The sequence below is a fragment of the Diabrotica undecimpunctata genome, chromosome 8 (genome assembly GCF_040954645.1).
Source record: "Diabrotica undecimpunctata isolate CICGRU chromosome 8, icDiaUnde3, whole genome shotgun sequence".
NCBI lineage: Eukaryota > Metazoa > Arthropoda > Insecta > Coleoptera > Chrysomelidae > Diabrotica > Diabrotica undecimpunctata.
Genome location: NC_092810.1, coordinates 72,340,050 through 72,362,076, shown reverse-complemented (window position 1 = coordinate 72,362,076; position 22,027 = coordinate 72,340,050). Strand labels below are relative to the sequence as shown.

Below are 22,027 nucleotides of genomic sequence, written 5' to 3'. Positions count from 1 at the left end.
AGTCGTTCAATATGCAAACTTACACTCAGGCGTTTTGAAGGACACAACGACTAGCTTTGGGACGTGGGTCTACAGATCTACAGAGAAAATGAATCCTACTAACTGAAAGAACATGGACAAAAATTAAATGAAATAAAAAGGAAAAAAGGGCGCCAGTTGGGTTTTCTGTGAGGGACAAGGAAAGCTATTAAAACCAAAAAATATATATAATATATATATATATATATATATATATATATATATATATATATATATATATATATATATATATATATATATATATATAAATAGTTATATACAAGCTATATTTATTATTAGCCGAGACCGGTTTAACTGGACATATTAAAGTTAAATACTCATTTCTCCTGATTACTTGGTAAAAATATTTGTGTTAAAAGATGATCCCAAAAAGAACTACTATTTAACAAAACAATTAAATTTAAAATTTACCTGTGTCATTATTATATTAAGAAAGAAGTTGGTAGAACTTTTCCCTTCTTACTAGAACAATAAAAAAACAATTATCTTTATTTACGAGAATATCATACAAAAAAATAAAAAATAAACCACTCAGCTGCACTGTCGGATTTTTCACTACCATAAACACTGACTAGTTTTTATTTGTTAAAAAAAATAGCTTGACCAAATGTCTCCGCAGAAAATTTCAGCTGTTATTAATTTGTTTCATCAAAAAGAAAAACGGAACAAAAAATATTATAACTTACAGTTTGTCCTGCTTTCACCACAAGCTTCATAGACTGCAACTGAACACTTTTTACTGGCATATTGAAATTAAGATCTCTGAAGACCAAGTAGAAGATTATACAGAGGTTTCAGATCCAATTCTCTGTTCTTCATGGCTTCTATAATTTGCCGGCAAGCAAACACAGTGGTAAATACTTATTTACCACTTGACTGGTGCCAGGGTGCGAAGCGGCCATATCTGTATAATTCAACTGTGTAGATCGAAGTCAAAATGGAAATCTGATGGTACAAGGACAAATCCCAGTACCTGACGAAAAATCCTAGACACCCGGTATCTTTAAAATATCAACTGGGAATGAAAATTGATCACACATCAACGTAATCTCGAATTAAAATCTTAATACAGAATGTAATCTAAAATGTGTGAATTAAAACTTTAACGGAACGCGAAATTAGTTAAAACTAATTGACACTGTTCTTCTGGAAAATGTATTCTGGAATTGAATACTGTCACTCGCCATTTACCTTTTTATCTGTATGGAAGTAATGTTCGAAAAATCTTGTCTTTGCTGTCTTGAATACAATTTTGTACTTTTACCAAAATTTTCTCAGAAAATTTGTTAGTATATTGTAGTATGTAGTATGTAGTATGTCTATAATTAAACTTTGTAAATTAATAGTGTCAAGTAATAAATGTTATAAAGCACATTTAGAGAAACTTGGTTTTACCAACCTGCTTCTTATTTTTAAGAAATTTCATAGCCAATCGTAATTACAATTCTTTTCTATGGCTTTATATTACATGGTACTTAATTTTATTTTTACGGATTGTCCGCTTATTTACAGTTTAAAACGTTTTATTTAGACATGTACATTTGTGTATCTAATTTTAAAATTTTCTGACGTACTATATTTTTATTACAAGCTAATGAGCAAGTGGATAACCTTAAACACCTTTAGCGATGTCGTATTTTCGTCACCATTTAAAAAATATTAGTGGCTACTTCTGATAACAAAAATCGAAACTTGTTTTACTAATTTAAAATCCTTGACAATTTTTAATCAGGGGTTGTTGGTATTTATGTGTTAATCAAATACAACTGTCGTTAATGTGTACACTGTTTTAAAACATTATTAAGTAACATCTATTCCTAGAATGATATTTATTTCGCCCTAGAAACAGGAGAGGAATAGGTAAAATATTCAAATTAATTACTTATAGTACAATCAAGAAATATATCTTAAAAAAGAGAAAATCTCAGTTAAAAATATAAACAGATATTACTGCGTTTTTGTATCGGTACCTCCGACAATGTCTTTCTGAATCGCATACGAAACATCAAGAAAAAGTCATTCCAGACCACGGCGGATAAAGCATTTATGTGGTGAACTCAGGAATGGAATAGAAGACGTCTTAGACATTTTTGTGAAACATACACTAGTGGCCAAAATCCTGGAATCTTAACAACAATTATTGTTTTTCCAGCAACACTACTCTCTTGGATTCTCCCCGATCTTGGAAAAAATTAAATTATATAGGAAATAGTTACTACTACCATGCGATAAATCCAGAAAACATATCATACAAACCAACCCCATCAGATTAGAAGGTAATATTGATATGCAATCTGCTTTGGTACCAGTGCAAGATTGGCAATTACACTCAAATATACAATGCCTTATATTTTGCGATAGATTTGGAATACCGGATAGGCAGAGTTCATGCTTAGCTACAGCGCTTTTCAAAAACATTTATTTGAATGATAATAGAGGAGAACCGGTAGTAATGGTTAAATGTAGCGAGAGAAAATTGAAAATCAGAGAAATTATATAATTATATCCAGAAAACGATATGATGTTTCGACGGTGATAACATTTTCTTATGATGGTGGAAAAGATGACTCCTTTACACATGAAAAAATAGAAGAAAAATGATACCCACAAATGGTAAAGAAACCACGCTTGGTTGTGTTAAGGGAACCAGGTGGATCATTAATTGGTTATATAAACCTAAAAGATGAAACTGCTGAAATAAAGTGCACACGATAGTGTGAGTTTTTCGATGCAAAAAATTTGTCGTTAACAGATTTAATTGATGGAGAGAACACCAATAGTGGTGTTGATAATGGTGTAATAAGAAAGATGGAAATACACCTACAGAAACCTTTGCACTGGTTTATATGTCTTCTTAACTTAATTGCATTAATTGCAATTACGTCATTTGTACGACACACTAGAGAAATCTTTAACAAAAAAACAGTCAGCATTGCTAAAAAAAACTACCTGAAGGCGAAAAATTTCAAGCACAGTAAAAATAATGAAAAAATAATATAATTTAATAATATTAACTGTATCTTTTTTACTTTCTTCATAGGTTTTACTTGATTTTGAACAAATTCTTTAGATAATATGCCATCACCAATAGAGAAGGAAAAGGAATTGTCTATCCATATAAAATATCTATTACAAATGTATAAAATAAATATATATATATATATATATATATATATATATATATATATATATATATATATATATATATATATATATATATATATATATATGAGGAGCTATTTTTCAAAAGGCAACAAGTCCATTTTTTTAATTTTTGGGTATGGTTAAATAACTGATTTGACGATTCTGCAAATCGCAGGAGATTAAATTATGTGTTTTAGAATTAAGGGCATGTAGTTATCTAGAATTATGATTTTTGGTAAATCAGAATGATTCCTATCCATTTATTTGACGGCCATTTAAATGGACTTATCTCTTTTGAAAAAAAAATGTATTTTATTCACACCTTTAGTTCTGGCTCTTCTTGAACACATTCGCAATTAACGTGATGGTCGTGATCATTTTCCACATCCTCTTCATAGTTTCATTATTAATGGAAGTAGTATATTAAACCTGTCTTGATGGTATGCAACATGTTTTGCATGCAGGTATATTATGGTGTGTATGTGTAAAAGTAAATCTTTATTTTATTTTTGATGGTTTTTTTTCCTTTGCCAACATGTTGCATACCATCAAGACAAGTTTAATATACTACTACCATTAATAAAACATGAAGAACAGTTAATTACATTTTAAGCCTACTATTTTTGTTGTGCATTGTTTATGTTGTGCTTAGTCAGTCAATGCACAGGTCGAACGGTCGAGGAATCATTTCATCTATGTGCCGACCGGGAAACAATTCATGTAAACGCTTAAAAACGAGAGGTTTGTTTTAAAGAAGAGAGATCAGCGGGTCTACTTGCATCATTGCAAAGGCGTATTGACCTGGAGACAAGGGTATTAATGACTGAATTAATTTGTGAAGGTGGATGATGAGAGTTGGCATGCAAGTAACGATTGGTATGTGTGGGTTTTCGATAAACAGAGTAATAAAAACCTTGGGATTGGTTTTTCTTTGTGATAACGTCGAGAAAAGGTAGGGATGAATCAGTTTCCATCTCCATCGTGAACTGGATACTAGGATGTATACCATTCAGATGAGTTTGAAAAGACACCAAAGCATCTCTGCCATGGGGCCAAATGACGAATGTATCGTCAACATATCGTAGCTAATATGTGGGTTCGAGCATTGATGTGTATAAAGCATCCCTGCCATGGGGTCAAATGACTAATGTATCGTCAACATATCGTAGCTAACATGTGGGTTTGAGCATTGATGTGGATAGTGCTCAGGTCTCGAAGTCTTCCATAAAGATATTGGCAATTATTGGGCACAGAGAGGAGCTCATTGGGGCACCATTTATTTGTCTGTAGAATTGATTTTGGAAGATGAAATAGGTGTTGGACATTTATATCAGTAGAGTTATTAAACCAGAATATTTGGTTCGTCTCGTGTATTCCGTGCCTCGCAGAATCGAGTAAGTGCCAAAAAACAAAGGTTATCTTCCTCTTCTTCAAGTTCCGCTCCTATCGGAGATTGGAAATCATTCTGGCAATTTTAAGTTTGTTTGGTGCGCTCCTGAATAGCAATTGAACTGCATTCAAACCATTCACGGAGATTGCGTAGCCACGAGATTTTACGCCTTCCTACGCTTCTTTTGCTTTTGATTTTGCCCTGCATTATATTCCTTAATAGTTCGTGTTTTTCACCTCTCATGATGTGCCCTAAGTATTCCAACTTCCTGATTTTTATGGAATTTAAAACTTCGCATTGTTTTCCTAGTTGTTCGCAGCTAACGACTGTTATTTGATTAATTTTTAAATTTTAGAGGGTTTGTTCTCGTAAAATAGACGTTAAATATTAAGTAAAAGCATAAAACGATGCAATAAAATTATAGATAACCTCATAAGTAAATGTCATGTGAAAAAGACTAACAAAACTAAAATTTTTGTTTCCAGAGTTTCGGCCACTAGTGTATACATTAGAAATTAATAGCAGAATTATAATACTTTTGTTATATTGTGATACTCTACATATTAAGTTTATGTAACTTGCATTCTTGTAGGTAAAATTTATAGTTAATGCAACTTTAGTTGCTGACATTTAATAAAAATAAAAACTTCTAAGTAAATTTAGTATAGCCGTTTACTGTAAATTCTCATAAGCACTTTTACAGCTCAAACTACATTTTGCTTCGAAGCATTTGTGTAATATTTACTACTCTGTAAATTCTTTTAAAAAATAAATTATTTGTAACAATAACTTTTTTATTTATAAATATTTATAAATAAAACCAGTAACACACGTCAAAACTCCTCTAGTTTAAAGTGGATTATATATGTCTGAATTGTCAATATGACTGAGGCAGATAAAACTAAATTATTAGAAGAATTTTTTGTCTTACCAAATATTTAAAAGTATCTACTATTTGTTGCCGGCAATATACACACATCAAAAATGTCTAAGGAACAGCATTATTATTCCACTTTTTTCAATAAATACTCAAAAACTTTTTTTCTGATACATACCATTCCATCTATCAATCCATCTATCAATTGTACTTTTTCTTTAACTCAAAAGTGACAGCGCTTCAAATTCATACGATTAAATGCTTCAGATTGTATAGCTCTGCGATGTAGGTATTCGGTCAAACTTAAAACTTTTAGGTCGCTGGAGTGTCTATTTTTAAATCCAAATTGTGCTTTCGGTATCGTGCCCATTGTTTTAGAGTCTTCTTTTAACCTAGCTGGTATTACCCTCTCTGCAACCTTGCTTATTGATTGTAATAGGCTGATTGGTCTGTAGTTTGGAGGGAATGTTCAATTTTTCCTTCTTTCCCAAGCATTTTCACTTCTGCTTCTTGGCATTTCTTAGGAAATGTTCTTAGTCTGAGCATCGCATTTATGATTTGGGTCATGTATACTATTGATTTCTTTGGAATATTTTTGAGTGCCCTGTTCGTGACCCTATCTGGTCCTGGTGCTTTTTTTGCATTTAGTTATTTAAGTATTCTTTTGACTTCTTCTGGGAAGGTGTGACTTATTCCTATTTCTTCTGAGTTTCTTGATAATCTTCTGTGGTTACGTTCTACTTCTTCTATGAAATCTATATCTTCATCTTGATGATAATTTAATCTAAATTGTCTTTCCGGGGAATATAAAATATTTTGTTTTAATTTAACGTTTAAAACAAACTATAACAGTTTATATATCGAGCAAAAACTTTGCGTTAAGCAAAAATTCGAGGGGACATAAAAAAATCGAGTCACTTTCAGTTTAAATTTCAGACAATCAGTCTAAATGACTGATTCCTTGATTTTATACGTACATTCCTCAGATTAAGATTCCTTCTTTGCTTCCGACAAATAATTAAATGTATCAATTTTTCCAATTACTTTATTATAATACATTTCATGCAAATTATTTGAGAAATTGTTGGTAATTAGATGCGTTCTATTTTCATTATTTGATTTTAATGTTCACTTCTGCTTCCAAGTTATATTTTTCTAGAGAACAAACAATACGTCAACTTAAGATTACCATAACGATTATCAAGGGAAAATCCAAAATAATAAATAATTAGAACTTCTTGCCATATCACTAAACTATATATTATTCGTTATATCTAACTACATAGTATTGTCAACTTTCTTAAAATGTATTTAAAACATCTAGTTACAGGTTGTTCAAAATTTACAGTTTCCTTATTAGATCATCTAATATATAATATGGGACTCATTTTAAGTGTAACAACATGTATTTTAATGGCACATTATGTTAAAAAATAGACCATAATGTTTATAATTGCGTAACGATGTTTCATAGGTGTCTCATAGATTTATGCAATTTGCAATTTTCCGAAGTGTAATATTATAAACCGATTTTAAAACAAAAAATGTATACGCAGAGTGTCATGACATTACAGTTTGTTAATTGTCTAAGGAATCATGTATTAGTTTTACATTTTATATTGCAACGGAGGTATATTTTGTATAATTTTGTATATTTTGTACCGTATTTATTATTATACAAAATATACCTGCAGGCAACAACCACTGTCAGATTACATACTAACAGTAATCGCATAAAAATAGAACGGGGGGTTAGACAAGGAGACCCAATGTCACCTAAACTTTTTAATACGGTGCTAGAACATGCTTTTAAGAATTTGGATTGGATGACAAAGGGAATAAAAATAGATGGAGAATATCTAAACAACTTACGTTTCGCCGATGATATACTTATAATAGCTGAAGATCTAGGTATGGCAAGAGAGATGGTACAGGAACTCGTTGTGGCTACAGAAAGTGTAGGTTTAAATATAAATATCTCGAAAACAAAAATCATGACCAATTTGGTACCCAACCAGAACATCACTATTGGTGGAAAAGAAATAGAACTCGTAGATAGATATAAATACCTGGGACATGAAATTATGATTGGCAGGGATAACCAGACTCATGAACTGAAGAGAAGAATCGGCCTTGGGTGGGCAGCATTTGGAAAGCTGAGAGAAACTTTTAAAAGTGAGCTGCCCACATGCCTAAAGAGAAAGGTATTTGATCAGTGCGTCCTCCCAGTCTTGACGTACGGAGCAGAAACACTTACCTTAACAAAAGCAGCAGCTACCAAACTGAGAGTCACGCAGAGAAGAATGGAGCGGTCCATGTTAGGAATAACTCTGCGAGACAGAATAACCAACGAAGACATCAGGAGAAGAACCGGAGTGACTGACATCATCGAGAAGATAGCCAGACTAAAATGGAGATGGGCAGGACACATAGCCAGAATGACAGATGGGCGATGGACAAAGAGGTTATTGGAATGGAGGCCAAGGGAAGACAAGAGAAGCGTCGGTCGACCACCTACAAGATGGACTGACGATTTAAGAAGACTCGATAAAAACTGGATGAGAGCGGCGCAAGATAGACGGGGTTGGAAACATGAGGAAGAGGCCTATGTTCAGCAGTGGACTCTTGAGGCTGGATGATGATGATTGCAACGGAGAATGAACCAGTATACGATCTACGAAAGAATTAACATTATACAGGGTAGCAAAGTGAACAAACGATCAAAATTTTAATATGATTGAAACAACTTATAGGAGAATCGATCAATTAATAATGTGTTGATGCACCTGGGTGCGTAACACACTCTTGGATGTATTTCGTCCATACCCTAATTAACTCCTCCCGAAGTGCTTCCAAAGTTTGAGGAGGATGCTCTAAGAAGTCTCCGACCCATCATGTCCCTATGACGAAGTTTAGAGGTCACCTTAAACTGCATGTGTCATTGGACAAAAAAAACTGTGAAATTCGTCTTTTACCACGTCGTCTTCTGACCCTGGGTCGGCCATCATGCATCCCTAAACAGAATCGTGATTTATCACTAAAGATAACCTAATTCCTGGTCCCAAGTAAATCGTTCTTTGCGCCATTTAAAAAATGAAAAAGACCAAAACTGCGAGTTCGACGATACATTGTTTTCATCTTAATTGGCAATGCAATGAACCTGGTAATAAAGAAGCTGTCTCTTATAGCCATCAACCTTACGCGATGATCTTGACGCTTTGTTGTTCCTTGGTTGCCACCCTGTGCCCCTCGATCTTCGTGAGTGGCCTTCTTGACTTCATGCCCGATACCATCTGAACACAGTATCTAAACTTCTGTGAACAGTATTCGCAATTTCCCAAAAAGAAAATCCGGCTTCTTTTAGACCAACTTGCCAACTATCTGTCCCTTATCAAACTCGGTCAGTTGATGGAAATTTGAGTGTCTTCGTACTCTAGACATTGTTAACCACTTTAGAGAAAAAAAGCAAGAACCGCACACCGCTATATATGAAGATGACCAATAGTCAGAAATACGTATATACGGTTGCCTTCCATCGATATACCTATTTTGTTTTTTGTTTTCCTGTTTTGCGAGACATGCCATTACATTTTACTTTTATTATTCACTCGAAGATCCTGATAGAGAAGTCTGCAGAGTACAACAAACCATTGGCACTGATATTTATCGACTACGAGAAAGCATTCTATACCATAAGCCATCAGAAAATGTTAAAAGCAGTGACAGAATGCCGAATAGACCATCGTTACACTAACATAATCAAATATATCTACTAAAATACCACAGCTAGCGTAAGACTATCCGAACAAGAAACAAATAAATTATGTATACAGCGAGGAGTACGGCAAGGAGACACAGTCTCTCCAAAGCTATTCACGACGGTTTTAGAACATACTTGTAAGAAGACATTTTGAACGAGCATGGTATCAACATAAATGGAGAGAAGCTCAGACAGTTAAGATTTGCAGATGACATCGTCCTTATAGCTGATCGTATGGATGATGGAATAATAATGTTTGAAAAATTATATCACGCTTACTTAGAGTATCTGGTACTAAATCGAAATATTCCTGTTGATGGAAGGGATATTGTGCTGACTACATCGTATAAGTACCTTTTTTTTAATTGCCGTATTGCCAGATTCAAGTCAGAGCCTAAGAAGGTATCCATTGAATTCTGACAGGCAACGGTGGGGGAAATCTTTTTTGGACATCTACGTCACGGACAAGACACCCTGGCATCTTTCGGAAAGAGTAGGATACTAGGCCAGAAGACCCCAGGGTAGTGCCGGATTAACTGTGTCCTGGCTAAAACCTTAACCACCGTTCCAGAGAGGTGGTCTTGTCACTCAATGAACAACTAAAATAAAAAACTAAAAATTTATAAATAACCATACCTATTACCGTAAATCAGAAAATGTTTCAGACGTTAAGCCATAAACTAATAAATAATATTAACCATAAATTTCAGATCCCTGGCTCAATTTCCTCCTCTGTCCTCCTGCTGCTTTTTCTTCATCACCCCAGAAATCAGACAGTGTACTTTTCTCCATTCTTTCTCTCCTCTCAACATTATGTTTACAACGTTTCTCTCATCCAGTCCGAAACCCATTCGCCTATCGAAATCTCCCCTCTCATTTGCTCATCTCTGGCAGTTAAAAATGTGGGCGGGAGCGTCCGGTACCCCACAAACTGTCTGCCGAGGCAGATTTGCCTATTCTATTTGTGACGGTGCCAAAACTACCATGTCCTGTCAGAAACTGTGACAGGAAGTAGTCTAGTTTGCTGAACTTACATTCCCACCACGGCCTCAGATCGGGAATAAGCTCCTTCGTCCACCTTGCCTTTCCGCTATCATCCGCCCATTCTCTCTGCCACTCTACTATCGTTCTTTCTCTCTTATTCTTATCTATATTTACATCCATCCTCCTGGCATACACCCTCGTTTGCTCTTTGCACAACAAAACGATCGGTATCACCGCCCCAATGATCGTATAAGTACCTAGGATATGAAATTCGGTTGGGCAGTGTTGGATTATCTTGTGGTAGATAATATTAATTAAAGGTGTGGACTGTAAATTATCTTTTGTGTGAGTAAATAGAATTATTTATTAACTTTTTATACAAACTAATTATTATAACATGTGAATTTGTGAAAATACTAGAAAACGTGGCGTCTTCTTGGAAATTATTTTATTAATGTCAAATTGTCAATTGCCGACTTGATCCCGTCAGATTGTTTGATCTTGAACATAAAACTCACAGACATATGACAGGCTCTATGTTGCCGCACTAAACTAATTTTCTAAAAATGTCCTAACATACTCCCGGCGTTGAAGTATGCTTTAAAATATAGTAGGAAACAAGTAAATATCAAAGCAAAAAAAAACTTAGTCCCGAAATAAAACACTGCGACACTATTAATCTTCTATTGGCAGTGGAAACAAATGTCGTGTAGATCTGGTGATGAGTCCATTGGAAGTTTTGATTTCAGCTACTCGATTTTCTCCATCTTTACCAGGAAATAATTTAATTATTCTTCCCATAATCCATCTGCATGGAGGTAGATTGGTATCACGGATGATAACTAAGGATCCGGGTACAATGTTGTTGGTAGAACTGTGGTGCCATTTATAGGATTGGTGTAGCTGGCTGATATATTCTTTGGAAAAGCGGTTCCAAAATCTCTGATGCAGCTGTTGAACATGTTGGAATCTGCTTAGTCGATTCACTGGGATAGGTAAGAGATTTGGTTCAGGAATGGAGACTAAAGGACGTAATGTCAAAAAGTGGGAAGGAGTTATTGGTTCCAAGTCAGATGGATCTTCTGATTTGGCAAACAATGGTCTCGAATTCAAAACACATTCAATTTGGGTAAGCAAGGTGAGAAATTCCTCATATGTCAAATTTATATTCTTAAGCGTTCTTTTCATATGAAACTTCATTTGTTTCACTGCTGATTCCCATAAACCCCCAAAATTTGGGCTATAAGGTGGGGAAAAATGCCAAATTATATTTTTTGTTAAAGCAAAATCATTAATTTTATTTTGGTTTTCATATAAAAAGGTTTTGATAGACCTCAACTCTTTATTAGCGGCTCTAAAGGTTGAACCATTATCAGAGTAAACATTGGTAGGAATTCCTCTTCGTGATAAAATTCTCTTAAAACATGCAAGAAAACATTCAGTTGTCATATCAGTGAGTAATTCCAAGTGTACAGCTTTTGTTACAAAACAAACATATACACAAACATAACATTTTAAAATTTTACTTCCACGACCTTTTTTTTCTTTCAGTGGAAATGGACCTGCATAATCAAGTCCTACGTTTTCAAAAGGATAGGCAGGAATAATGCGTTCATTGGGTAAAGGTCCCATTTTTACACAATTGTGAGGAGGTTTCACACGAAAACATTTAACACATTGTCTTACAATTTGCTTTACTAATACCTTGCCAGAAATAGGCCAATATTGTTGTCTGATTAATGACAATAGAAGCTGTGGTCCAGGATGCAAATTACTGACATGGTAGTGTGTACAAATTAACTTGGTTAATACATGAAATTTCGGCAATAGGATTGGTGTTTTTACATTTTCTGGCAATGTTGAATGCATAAGTCTACCACCTACTTTAATTAATCCTTTATCTAATATGGGAGACAAATGAAGCAATCTGGATTTTTTGCTCAATGGTTTATCATTTAACAAACATAAAATTTCATCATGAAAGGATTCTGCTTGCACAAGTTTGATCAATAGCAGAAAAGAATCATTGGTTTCATGCACAGTTAAAAGTAAGCTTGGGGCTTTTGTCTTATTTTTAATATTTCTAATAAAACGCATTACATATGAAAAAACTCTTTTCATTTTATGCAAATTGGAAAATCTGGTAATAAAATTAGTAATCCAGCTGTTCTGAACAGTGGAATGAAGTGATACTTGAACAGATCGTTTAAGCTCTGGTAATTCAATTACTTCATCAGTTGAATCATTAGGCCACAAATCAGGATGCTGTCTTAAAAACTGCGGTCCCTGGAACCACAGTTGTGATTCAAGAAAGAATTCAGGAAAGATTCCACGACTAGCTATATCTGCGGCATTTTCCTTTGTATTGATATAATGCCAACTATCACTACTGGTGAGTGATTGTATTTTTGTTACCCTGTTGGCAACAAATACTTGTAACTGGCTAGGTTCCAGTTTTAGCCAACTTAATACAATTTTTGAATCAGACCACATGTATATCGGCATATTTAGAATTGATAAAGATTTGGTGACCTTGTCAATTAATTGGGAACCTAACAAAGCTGCACACAATTCAAGTTTAGGTATTGTTATTGATTGATAGGAGCGACCTTTGTTTTTGAACACAGAATGTGAGAATGGTATTTGCTTTCTGGATCTATGCTGCATACATAAATACAACTTGCATAAGCATGCATTGAAGCATCAAAAAAGCAATGGATGCTTGTAATTTTATAACCTGATCCAAGTACTGGTCTTGGAATGTGTAATTTATTTAGACATGGTAGTTGATTATACAGTTTGGTCCAACTGTTATTTAATTCTGGAGGGATTATTTCATCCCATGGTTTTTGAAGTCGAAATAGAGTTTGAATTATTAGTTTAGCAATTAATATAACTGGACTTAGCAGACCTAAAGGATCATAAATTTTGGAAATGATAGATAATATTTGGCGTTTAGTAAATAAATGATTGGAATTTTCAGTAAGAGAAATTTTGAAGCAAAGAATATCTTGTTGACTCATCCATTGGATTCCAAGAGTTTTAAAACTATCAGAATCTCCTATGTTAATAACATTGTTGGAAATATCATTACAATTAATGTTAAGAATGGTTTCAGGATTATTGGAAATCCATTTTCTCAAAATAAATTTTCCAGACTCTAAAATTTTAAAAATATCATTACATCTCATTTGTAACTCTTGTAAATTGTTTGATCCTGTCAACAGATCATCTACATAAAAATCTTCTAATATGGATTTTGCAGCTAAAGGAAACTGAGATTCATGTTCAAAGGCTAACTGACGCATGCATCTCATTGCCAAGAATGGAGCTGATTTTTGGCCATAGGTTACAGTAGTTAATTGATACACGTCAATATTATCTGTTGGATTGTCTCTCCAGACAATTTGTTGTAGTGGTCTATTCTCTTCATGTACAATTACTTGTCGATACATTTTTGACACGTCTGCAGACACCACATATGTGTACTGCCGAAATCTAATGAGGATGTCAAAAATATCATTTTGGATTTTTGGCCCTGTGTACTGTAGGTCATTAAGAGACCATCCAGATGTAGTGGGACATGAACCATCATAAACTACTCTTAGTTTTGTGGTAAGACTGGTTTCTTTTAGTACTCCATGGTGGGGTAAAAAATATGATTTTCTAGAAGGATGTAAGCTAACAGTGGGGTTAACTTTAACCATGTGTCCTAGTTCTTGATATTCCTTAATGAATTGTTTATACAAATCATTAAGTTCCCTATTTCTCGAAAATCTTTTTTCTAGTAACAAAAATCTGCTAATTGCTGTATCTAAGGATTCTCCTAATAATTCAGGTGAAAACTTAAATGGAAGCTGAACAATAAAGTGTCCATTTTCTGATCGAGTGGTAGTGGTTTCAAATATTTGCTCACAGCAAATATCATCTTTTGATGGTGGTATGGGATCTTGGATTGAATCAATTTCCCAAAATAGTTTTAACTGCTCATCTTCGGCTATAGTTCTAGTGAAATGACACACTGCATGAGTTGTCTCATAGGGGACAGCTCCGTTTACTATCCAACCCAATTTAGTGTTTTGTAAACTTGGCAAACCTTTTCCTAGGTTGATTTTTCCATCACAAAGGAGGTCCCAAAATAGGTGGGCACCAATAATAGCATCAATGCTACCAGATTCATTAAACAAAGGATCAGATAATTGAATATTGCATGGGATATTAAAGTTTTTAATATCAAAACTGGTTGAAGGAATTTGATTTGAAATAGCTGGTACAGCATAAAATATGGATGAAATACTAAAATTATTAACTCTGGAACATATTGTAATTTGACATTTTTTGGTAATATTTGATACTGTTTGATTTATACCACTAATGGCTAGGTTAGTAGGAATCATGGACATATTTAATTTTTTACAAAAACTTTCTTTTATTAAGTTTGTTTGAGCACCACTATCTAAAATTGCTCTACATGGAATTAATTCATGATTATTGGATTTAACATTAAAAACCACTGTTGATAAAAGAACTTGGGTATGTTTAATATTCATTGTTTGTGCAGAAAACTGATGGGTTACCGTTGGTGGCAACTCATCACTTTGTACACAGTTAACTGATGATGAATCTAATGGAGATTTTAAAGCAGTGTCAGTTGAATGTTGCTGACTATTTTCAAAATGTATTAATGAGTTATGTTTGGAATTACATTTTATACATGGTCTTAAAGTACATTCAGCAGCTTTATGTCCATGTCTCAAACAATTATGACACAACTTTAAATTATTGACTTTAGACAATCTATTTTTTGTATCTAATTTTAGGAATTCAATACATGAATATATTAAATGGTTACCTTTACACAAAACGCAAGACTTTCTTTCTGCAACATTAACTTGGAAAACTCTTTTTTGATATTCACCTCGACTATCACGGTTTGCATGTTTATAATTAAAACCAGAATTATTACTATAATTGGTATTAGGTTTTTGACTACTTTGGTCTTGAATTTCTTCCAAAGTGTCTACTTTTACTTTTAGAAAATTAAAAAATTCAATTAAAGTAGGAAGCTCTTCTTTAATGTGACATTCCTTCCACTCTCTATAACTTTGTTTATCTAATTTATTGGAAATAATATAAATCAATAAAAGGTCAGTTAAACTACTTTTTGTAATCTGTAAACTGTCAATGGATGACATGCTATCTGAGACACTATCTAATAAATGCCTTAAATGTTTAGGTGATTCTTTTTGGATGGAATCTAAATTGAAAATGGCTTTAATATGTTTATTGACTAATAATTTTTTATTATCATACCGCATGCAGAGTGCATCCCATGCAGTCTGATAATAATTTCCTGAGAATTCAATTTTATCTACAATACGTTTGGCATATCCATCCACAGATTGTCTCAAGAGCTGAAATTTATGAATATCTGGAAGTGTGGTATTTGAATGAACTACACTGGTAAATGTGGCTTTGAATTCCAACCACTGTTCAAAATCACCTTTAAAAACAGGTATTTTCATTTTTGGCATCAAGAGATGATTTAATGAGTCTACATGTGGTGTAGAACTAGGAGGCAATGTATTAATTACTGTATTAGTGTTAATGTAATCTTTTAAAAAACTAATTGCTTTAAAATACCTATTTTCAAAAGCATCTCTTTCATCAACTTGTTCTTGTAGTTTATCTTCACTGGTAGCAATCTCAATTTGTAGTTGGATCTGATCAAATTCAACTAACAAATTGCTACCAGAGTCATGTCTTAACTGAACTTCTGATATTTCAGGTTTGCTAGATGGTGTAGCATTTTTTAATATATTCACAAAGTTCTCTAAACTTGTTAGTTTGGCTTTATAAGAACCTCTGATTCTTATATTGTTGGCTAAGCTACTCATTTTTAAGATTTATGGCAATCTTTCAAAAACAACACTTAAGAATAATAATAAGAAATACCTTGCTAGAATACTAATACTAGCTGATTGATAATCTATGGCGTTATACAATCAAAATATGGAAAAATCTGTTTATGGTAATTTAAATTCAAATACACTGTTTGATCAAATCTTAAAGGTAATAGAAATGGAACAAACTCACATGTACTGATGGATTTGGATCCTCTAAATGGTAAATGGGACTGTCTTCGACCTCTGAACAGCCTCTAGTTACAACTATGGATTCTATTTTACTCACACTATCCGGCTCGAAGGACCAAAATATGTTGGATTATCTTGTAGATAATATTAATTAAAGGTGTGGACTGTAAATTATCTTTTGTGTGAGTAAATAGAATTATTTATTAACTTTTTATACAAACTAATTATTATAACATGTGAATTTGTGAAAATACTAGAAAACGTGGCGTCTTCTTGGAAATTATTTTATTAATGTCAAATTGTCAATTGCCGACTTGATCCCGTCAGATTGTTTGATCTTGAACATAAAACTCACAGACATATGACAGGCTCTATGTTGCCGCACTAAACTAATTTTCTAAAAATGTCCTAACAGGCAGAGATAACCAGACATGTGAGCTCCCACGTCGCATAGGATTAGCCTGGGCAGCGTTTGGTAAATTAAACTATGTATTTAAATCGGATCTACCCATATGCCTCAAAAGGAAAATCTTTGACCAATGTACAAGGTGTTACCTGTACTCACTATAAAGCGGAAACATGAACACTCACAAAAAAGATAGTTAATAAGATTCGCGTGACTCAGATGACTATGGAGCGCCAGATGTTGGGTGTCTCTATGAGATACCGAATCCCAAACGAAGAAATACGTCGTAGAACAAAAACAACAGACGCTGTCGTAAAAATCGCGTCGTTAAAATGGAATTGGTTAGGACACGTCGCCAGATTATCAGACAACCGATGGATTAAACGTTTTAGAGTGGAGACCAAGGCAATAAGCAATACGGAGCAGAGGACGCCCACCAACTAGATGGACTGACGACCTGAGAATAACTGGATGCAAGCCGCACAAGACAGAGACATACGGAAAGAGCTGAGAGAGACCTATGTCCTATGTATCCGCATACAGGTTGATGATGATTCACTCGAATTAACCTTTTCTATTTGTTTTAAACGTTAAATATATTATATATATATATATATATATATATATATATATATATATATATATATATATATATAAAATAAAGGTTTATTTTCGGGTTGCAGTCATTAATAGGGCAGGAAAGTGAAACTCTTTGTTCTTTATCTAGCTTTCGCAAAATTTATTTGCTTCTTCAGGATATGCTAAAATATGGTATCAGTAAATACAATGAAATTAAAATTAAATAGCATTGTATAAAACTAGTATAAAAACTTACAACATGAGATTAATCCATTAAATTTTCAAATTTACAAAACATTAAAACTTAACTTATCTAGTTATGTAAGTACAATATTTTAATTTTATTTAATTTTGTACAAATTCATTATGACATTGATTATGTTGATGTTTGATTTATGTCAGAAAGACACTCGTTTCTGTTTATTATATTTTTTGTTGTTGATAACTAGCTCTTGATTATTATTATGGTTACGTACAAAGTGGCGCCAAATATGAATATTTAAATTTTTTGAAATTATAGTATTTATAGTCAGAAAATCTAATATTAGAAAATTATAGTATTAATTTTCGTAAGACAGAATGTAATTATAGATATTGCTTAGTGTATCAATATCAGTTTTTTATTAACACATTGATATTTATTTATGCATACCATTTCTAAGAATTCTCTTTTATTTAATTGGTTTTCACGTCTTAATATATTAGTTTCATTGAAATTAAATGAATGATTTTTATTAATTGCATGATCTATTAATGCACACGCATTTTTATTATTTCTAAGGTCACTTTTATGTGATGTTAGTCTGCCTAATAGATTTATAGATGTGTGTCCGATGTATGACTTATCACAATTTTCGCATGGTATTATATAAACTACATTTGAGCTTTCCATAATGCTAATAGGTGATTTAGTTTTTGTATACAATGATGCTAATGTTTTAACATTTTTAGTTGCAATTTTAATATCAGAATAGTTAGCAAAGACTTTAGTTAGTTTGGGTGTTAATGTTGGTATGTAAGGTAGTGATGTGAAAGTAAATTGAGATTGCACGATTTGTTGATTTGGTTCTCTTGTTTGATTCATGTCAATCATTCTATTATTAGGATTGTTAAATAAAAATTTGTTAATTATTTTAATTGGGTATGAATTCTCTAATAAAATGTCTTTAAGTTCTAATAAACCTTTGTTGATGTTATTGATGTGTGATAATTTGACTATTCTGTTTTTTAAAGCCAATATCAAATTTATTTTCATATGAGGTGGATGTTGTGAATGATAATTAATAAATCTGTTACTAAATATAGGTTTTCTGTACCATTCAGTGCTTAATACATTTTGTGCATTACGTTTTATTTTTATGTCAAGATATGGGATGCTATTTTCTATCTCTTATATAATTATTAAAAATTTGTAAAGTTTCATTTATTTTGTCTGCAGGTAAAGCAAGTATTAAGTCATCTACAAATCGTTTGATAAATGGGATATGAAAAGGCAATTTATTTAAAGAATCTCTTATTCAATCGTCTAGTACATAATTACATAATATACACGATATACTTACATAATTATACTTGCTGCTTTATACTTGCACGATAAAGCAGCTACAAAAAGGGCTATATCTCAGAAACTACTAAAGGTGTAAAAAAATTATTTATACAAATTTTTAAGATAGAGTACTGCCGATAATAGTTTTCTAAAAAAAATTTCAAAATTTTTTGAAGCAAGAGTTACTTTACCATACATATTTTATGAAGGAAATCATAGCTTGTTATCGGCCAATAATGGATTAACCATTGTACAGTCATTCTGATATCATTGTTGATATTCTAAGAATTTTCTAGATTTATGTAGATTTTCCCGTGTTAGAAAAATAGCTATCTAGAAACAAAAAATATAACTTTTTTTTATACGTTTTGCAGTTTGCATAATAGATTGTAATATTAAGGTTTTTTTTTCAGTTTGTGTTCAGCAGTGGAGTTATGCCAGGAAACATCACATAGTAAATGATTCCTCGAGGGGACGAACCCCATCTGAGGGGCAAAAAAGGAAAGTCTACATTACAGGAGAAAGTCGCAGTTTTTTATTATACGTTAGGACTATTTTGCATCACATATCCAGTCTGTGTTTTATGTTTCGCTAGTGTAATTATAATTATATCATGGTGAGTACTTTTAAATGTAGTTTTAATCATTTGCACAAAATAATTTAAACAATAATAAAAAATTGTTCATTCAATTTTTTATTTTTAATATTGTAATTAGGGAACATTATTATAAACGATAGCAAAAAGTTATTGATATTGCAAAAAATTATAGTTCGTATGTTTGAATTAAAATCAGGACATGTTCTAAAAATATTCTTTTAAATATTTTCTTACATGTATAAGATACATTGTTGGTGATTAATTAGTCTCACTCTAATAGTAACAAGAATATATAATAGGAATAACAACAGATAGAAAAATTAATAAAAGTTTAGAGATGAAAATGAACAAAAACCTTTATGAGCAAAGAAGCTAGTAATACTAGTTTAGGGTAAACCAAAACGTCAACGAATAAGTGTGTGTAGGACATACCATAAAATTAGAGAAAGAAAACCAAATTGTGGAGGTTACCAGACGTATCCGACTACCATGAGCAGCTTTTGAGAAGTGAAAATACGTTATTTATTTAACGTATGGCACAAATTAAGGAAAATACTATAACTTATATAATTTGCAGAATAATATCTAGTTTATTGCTTCAGGTGTTGCTTCAAGGAAGTCAATCCGTTATCCTGGATACGCTCGGAGAGAGCATTCAGAAGTAATGTGTTGTATGGTTTATCTTTCATGGTCACATTCATAATCTGAAGATAGAGTCTTACCCCAATTTGCTAGGAATCAGCACATGTTCCCCGTCCATTACAGATTATATTTAATGTCACCCATGTTGTACGATTCAAATTAAATCATAGATCCAGTTGAGTAGGATGGAGTACTGTGTAGATATGTGGTTCTGTGCTTTGTTCCTATCTATTTTTCCAACCATTTGTTTGTCTAATATTAGAGACCTGTATGTTGGCAGCGGCCGGTTTCTGCGTTTTAACCTATTTCGGGAGTTCAATCTTTTCCCCAATCAGCTGTTATAAAAGTGCCTTTGCCTTTTACATCAAATACTATCTAGCGGTAATAAAAGAGATGACAAATATGAAATTACGTCAGGTCAGACACGTGGTGAGACAATCTGAAAAAAGATGAACGCCCAGGGTAGCAGAATAAACACTAAAACAAGAAAGCAGTTAGAGGTAGACCACAGAAATGATTGGTATCTGATCCGAACTATTGCAGGAAAACAATTAATACGTAAATCATGACAGAGATCAGTGGAGAAATTTAGATGAGACCTATATCCAGTAGTGAATGAATATTCAGTAATGCTAGCCGTATAATGACTAACTTCGTACTATTTTAAATATCTAAACTAATCCGTAAATTTGGATTAAAAAAAACTATTTCCAATCAATTATTTTTTTTGTATTGGAATGTCTGATCTGGTCCTTTTCTTTTTTCCTCTTCCAAGAAGAATCTACACACATTACATCCAGCTATCGCTATCAAATACAAATTTAATTGGGTGATCGTATTATTGATGTATACTATTTATACAATTTTCTCTTTAATTTATATTGTTGCATTTTCCTACATACTATAATTTCTACCCTCGTACTTTGTTTTTTCACTTCGTTCCTTTGTTTCAAGCAATGTAGACTTTGTGCTTTTGTCTGTTCTTTTATGCCTATTCTTTAACTTAATTGTTTTACATTTAACTTTCAACGTTAAGTATTATATGTCAACGTTGATAATAGTAATATTATCAACGTACTTACAAGTTAATGTTAACCTGTAATCGTTTTACCCTTAGATAGTCTGGAAATCCCGAAAAAACGGAAATTAGGTTTTTGCTTTAAGAATATTTACCGTATAAAATGCCATCTTTTCAATATGATTTTGTTAATTCTGGAGTACTGCAAGATCAACAATTTCCTTGTTTTCAGTAGCTTCAAAATATTCTATAAAAAATAGGCGTTAAAAATATTCACGACGCAGAATGTGAAAATAGAAAATACGTACCTCCTTCAGCTACAAACAGTTTCGTCATCTTTTTAATAAAAAATCCATAATATATAATTATACAACAATTGCTTTCTGTTTTACGATCGAATTATCTAATTATATATCTATAACATATAAATAATTTATTCCACTTGATGACTGACTCAGCTTCAATTCTATCATAAAATATTCAAATAATCTATATAATTTTTGTATTTTATTATGAACAGATATTATAATCGATACATAGTTTTTGCTTAAATTGCTGTCATTATTATCTCGTATTACAATAACAATATTTGAGGAACTAAATAACTTCACTGAATGTTATTATAAACACATAAATAGTCATGTTTACCATAAGAACAAGCTATGAACTACAATTATCCATATTCATGATGTTTTCAGCATCGCACTTTTTTCAGAAACTTGAAAAGAGATTTTTCTATAAAATATAAATGGTGTCTTTAATTAATCAACTTAATTTAGATACGTAGATTAGGATATTTTTGTATTCATACATACATTTTTATGAAATCTTTTCCTTCGATGAAATGATTCTATGAAATAGAATGAATCAATATTTGTGCTAGCGTTACTGCCTAATTACTTTACTTTTTTAATGCGTACTTCTAATCTTTCATTTGTTTAAAATAAAC

General features: G+C 32.4%; 3 protein-coding genes across 3 annotated transcripts in view; 1 reads left to right on the top strand and 2 right to left on the bottom strand.

Moving 5' to 3' along the window:
• Positions 1-22,027, top strand: part of SCAP (SREBP cleavage activating protein) — a 163,921-nt gene that overhangs the window by 35,460 nt on the left and 106,434 nt on the right. The window contains exon 2 of the mRNA XM_072540484.1: positions 19,234-19,436. Coding sequence (XP_072396585.1) covers positions 19,279-19,436 — 158 coding nt within the window. The 5' untranslated portion in view covers positions 19,234-19,278. The remainder of the gene's footprint in view (positions 1-19,233; positions 19,437-22,027) is intronic.
• LOC140448898 (uncharacterized) lies at positions 10,870-11,394 on the bottom strand. The gene has a single exon (XM_072542024.1). The coding sequence runs from the start codon at positions 11,392-11,394 to the stop codon at positions 10,870-10,872; it is 525 nt and encodes a 174-aa protein (XP_072398125.1).
• LOC140448897 (uncharacterized) lies at positions 12,783-16,091 on the bottom strand. The gene is made up of 2 exons (XM_072542023.1): positions 14,564-16,091; positions 12,783-14,461 (listed from the first exon to the last, which is right to left on the bottom strand). The coding sequence occupies exons 1-2, from the start codon at positions 16,089-16,091 to the stop codon at positions 12,783-12,785; spliced, it is 3,207 nt and encodes a 1,068-aa protein (XP_072398124.1).

Coding starts and splice junctions, on each gene's coding strand:
- LOC140448898 (XM_072542024.1), bottom strand. CDS start 11,394: ATGAAGTTTCATATGAAAAGAACGCTTAAGAATATAAATTTGACATAT.
- LOC140448897 (XM_072542023.1), bottom strand. CDS start 16,091: ATGAGTAGCTTAGCCAACAATATAAGAATCAGAGGTTCTTATAAAGCC. Junction 14,462..14,563: donor TACTAACCTAGCCATTAGTG/GTATAAATCAAA, acceptor ATGCTGTACCAG/CTATTTCAAATCAAATTCCT.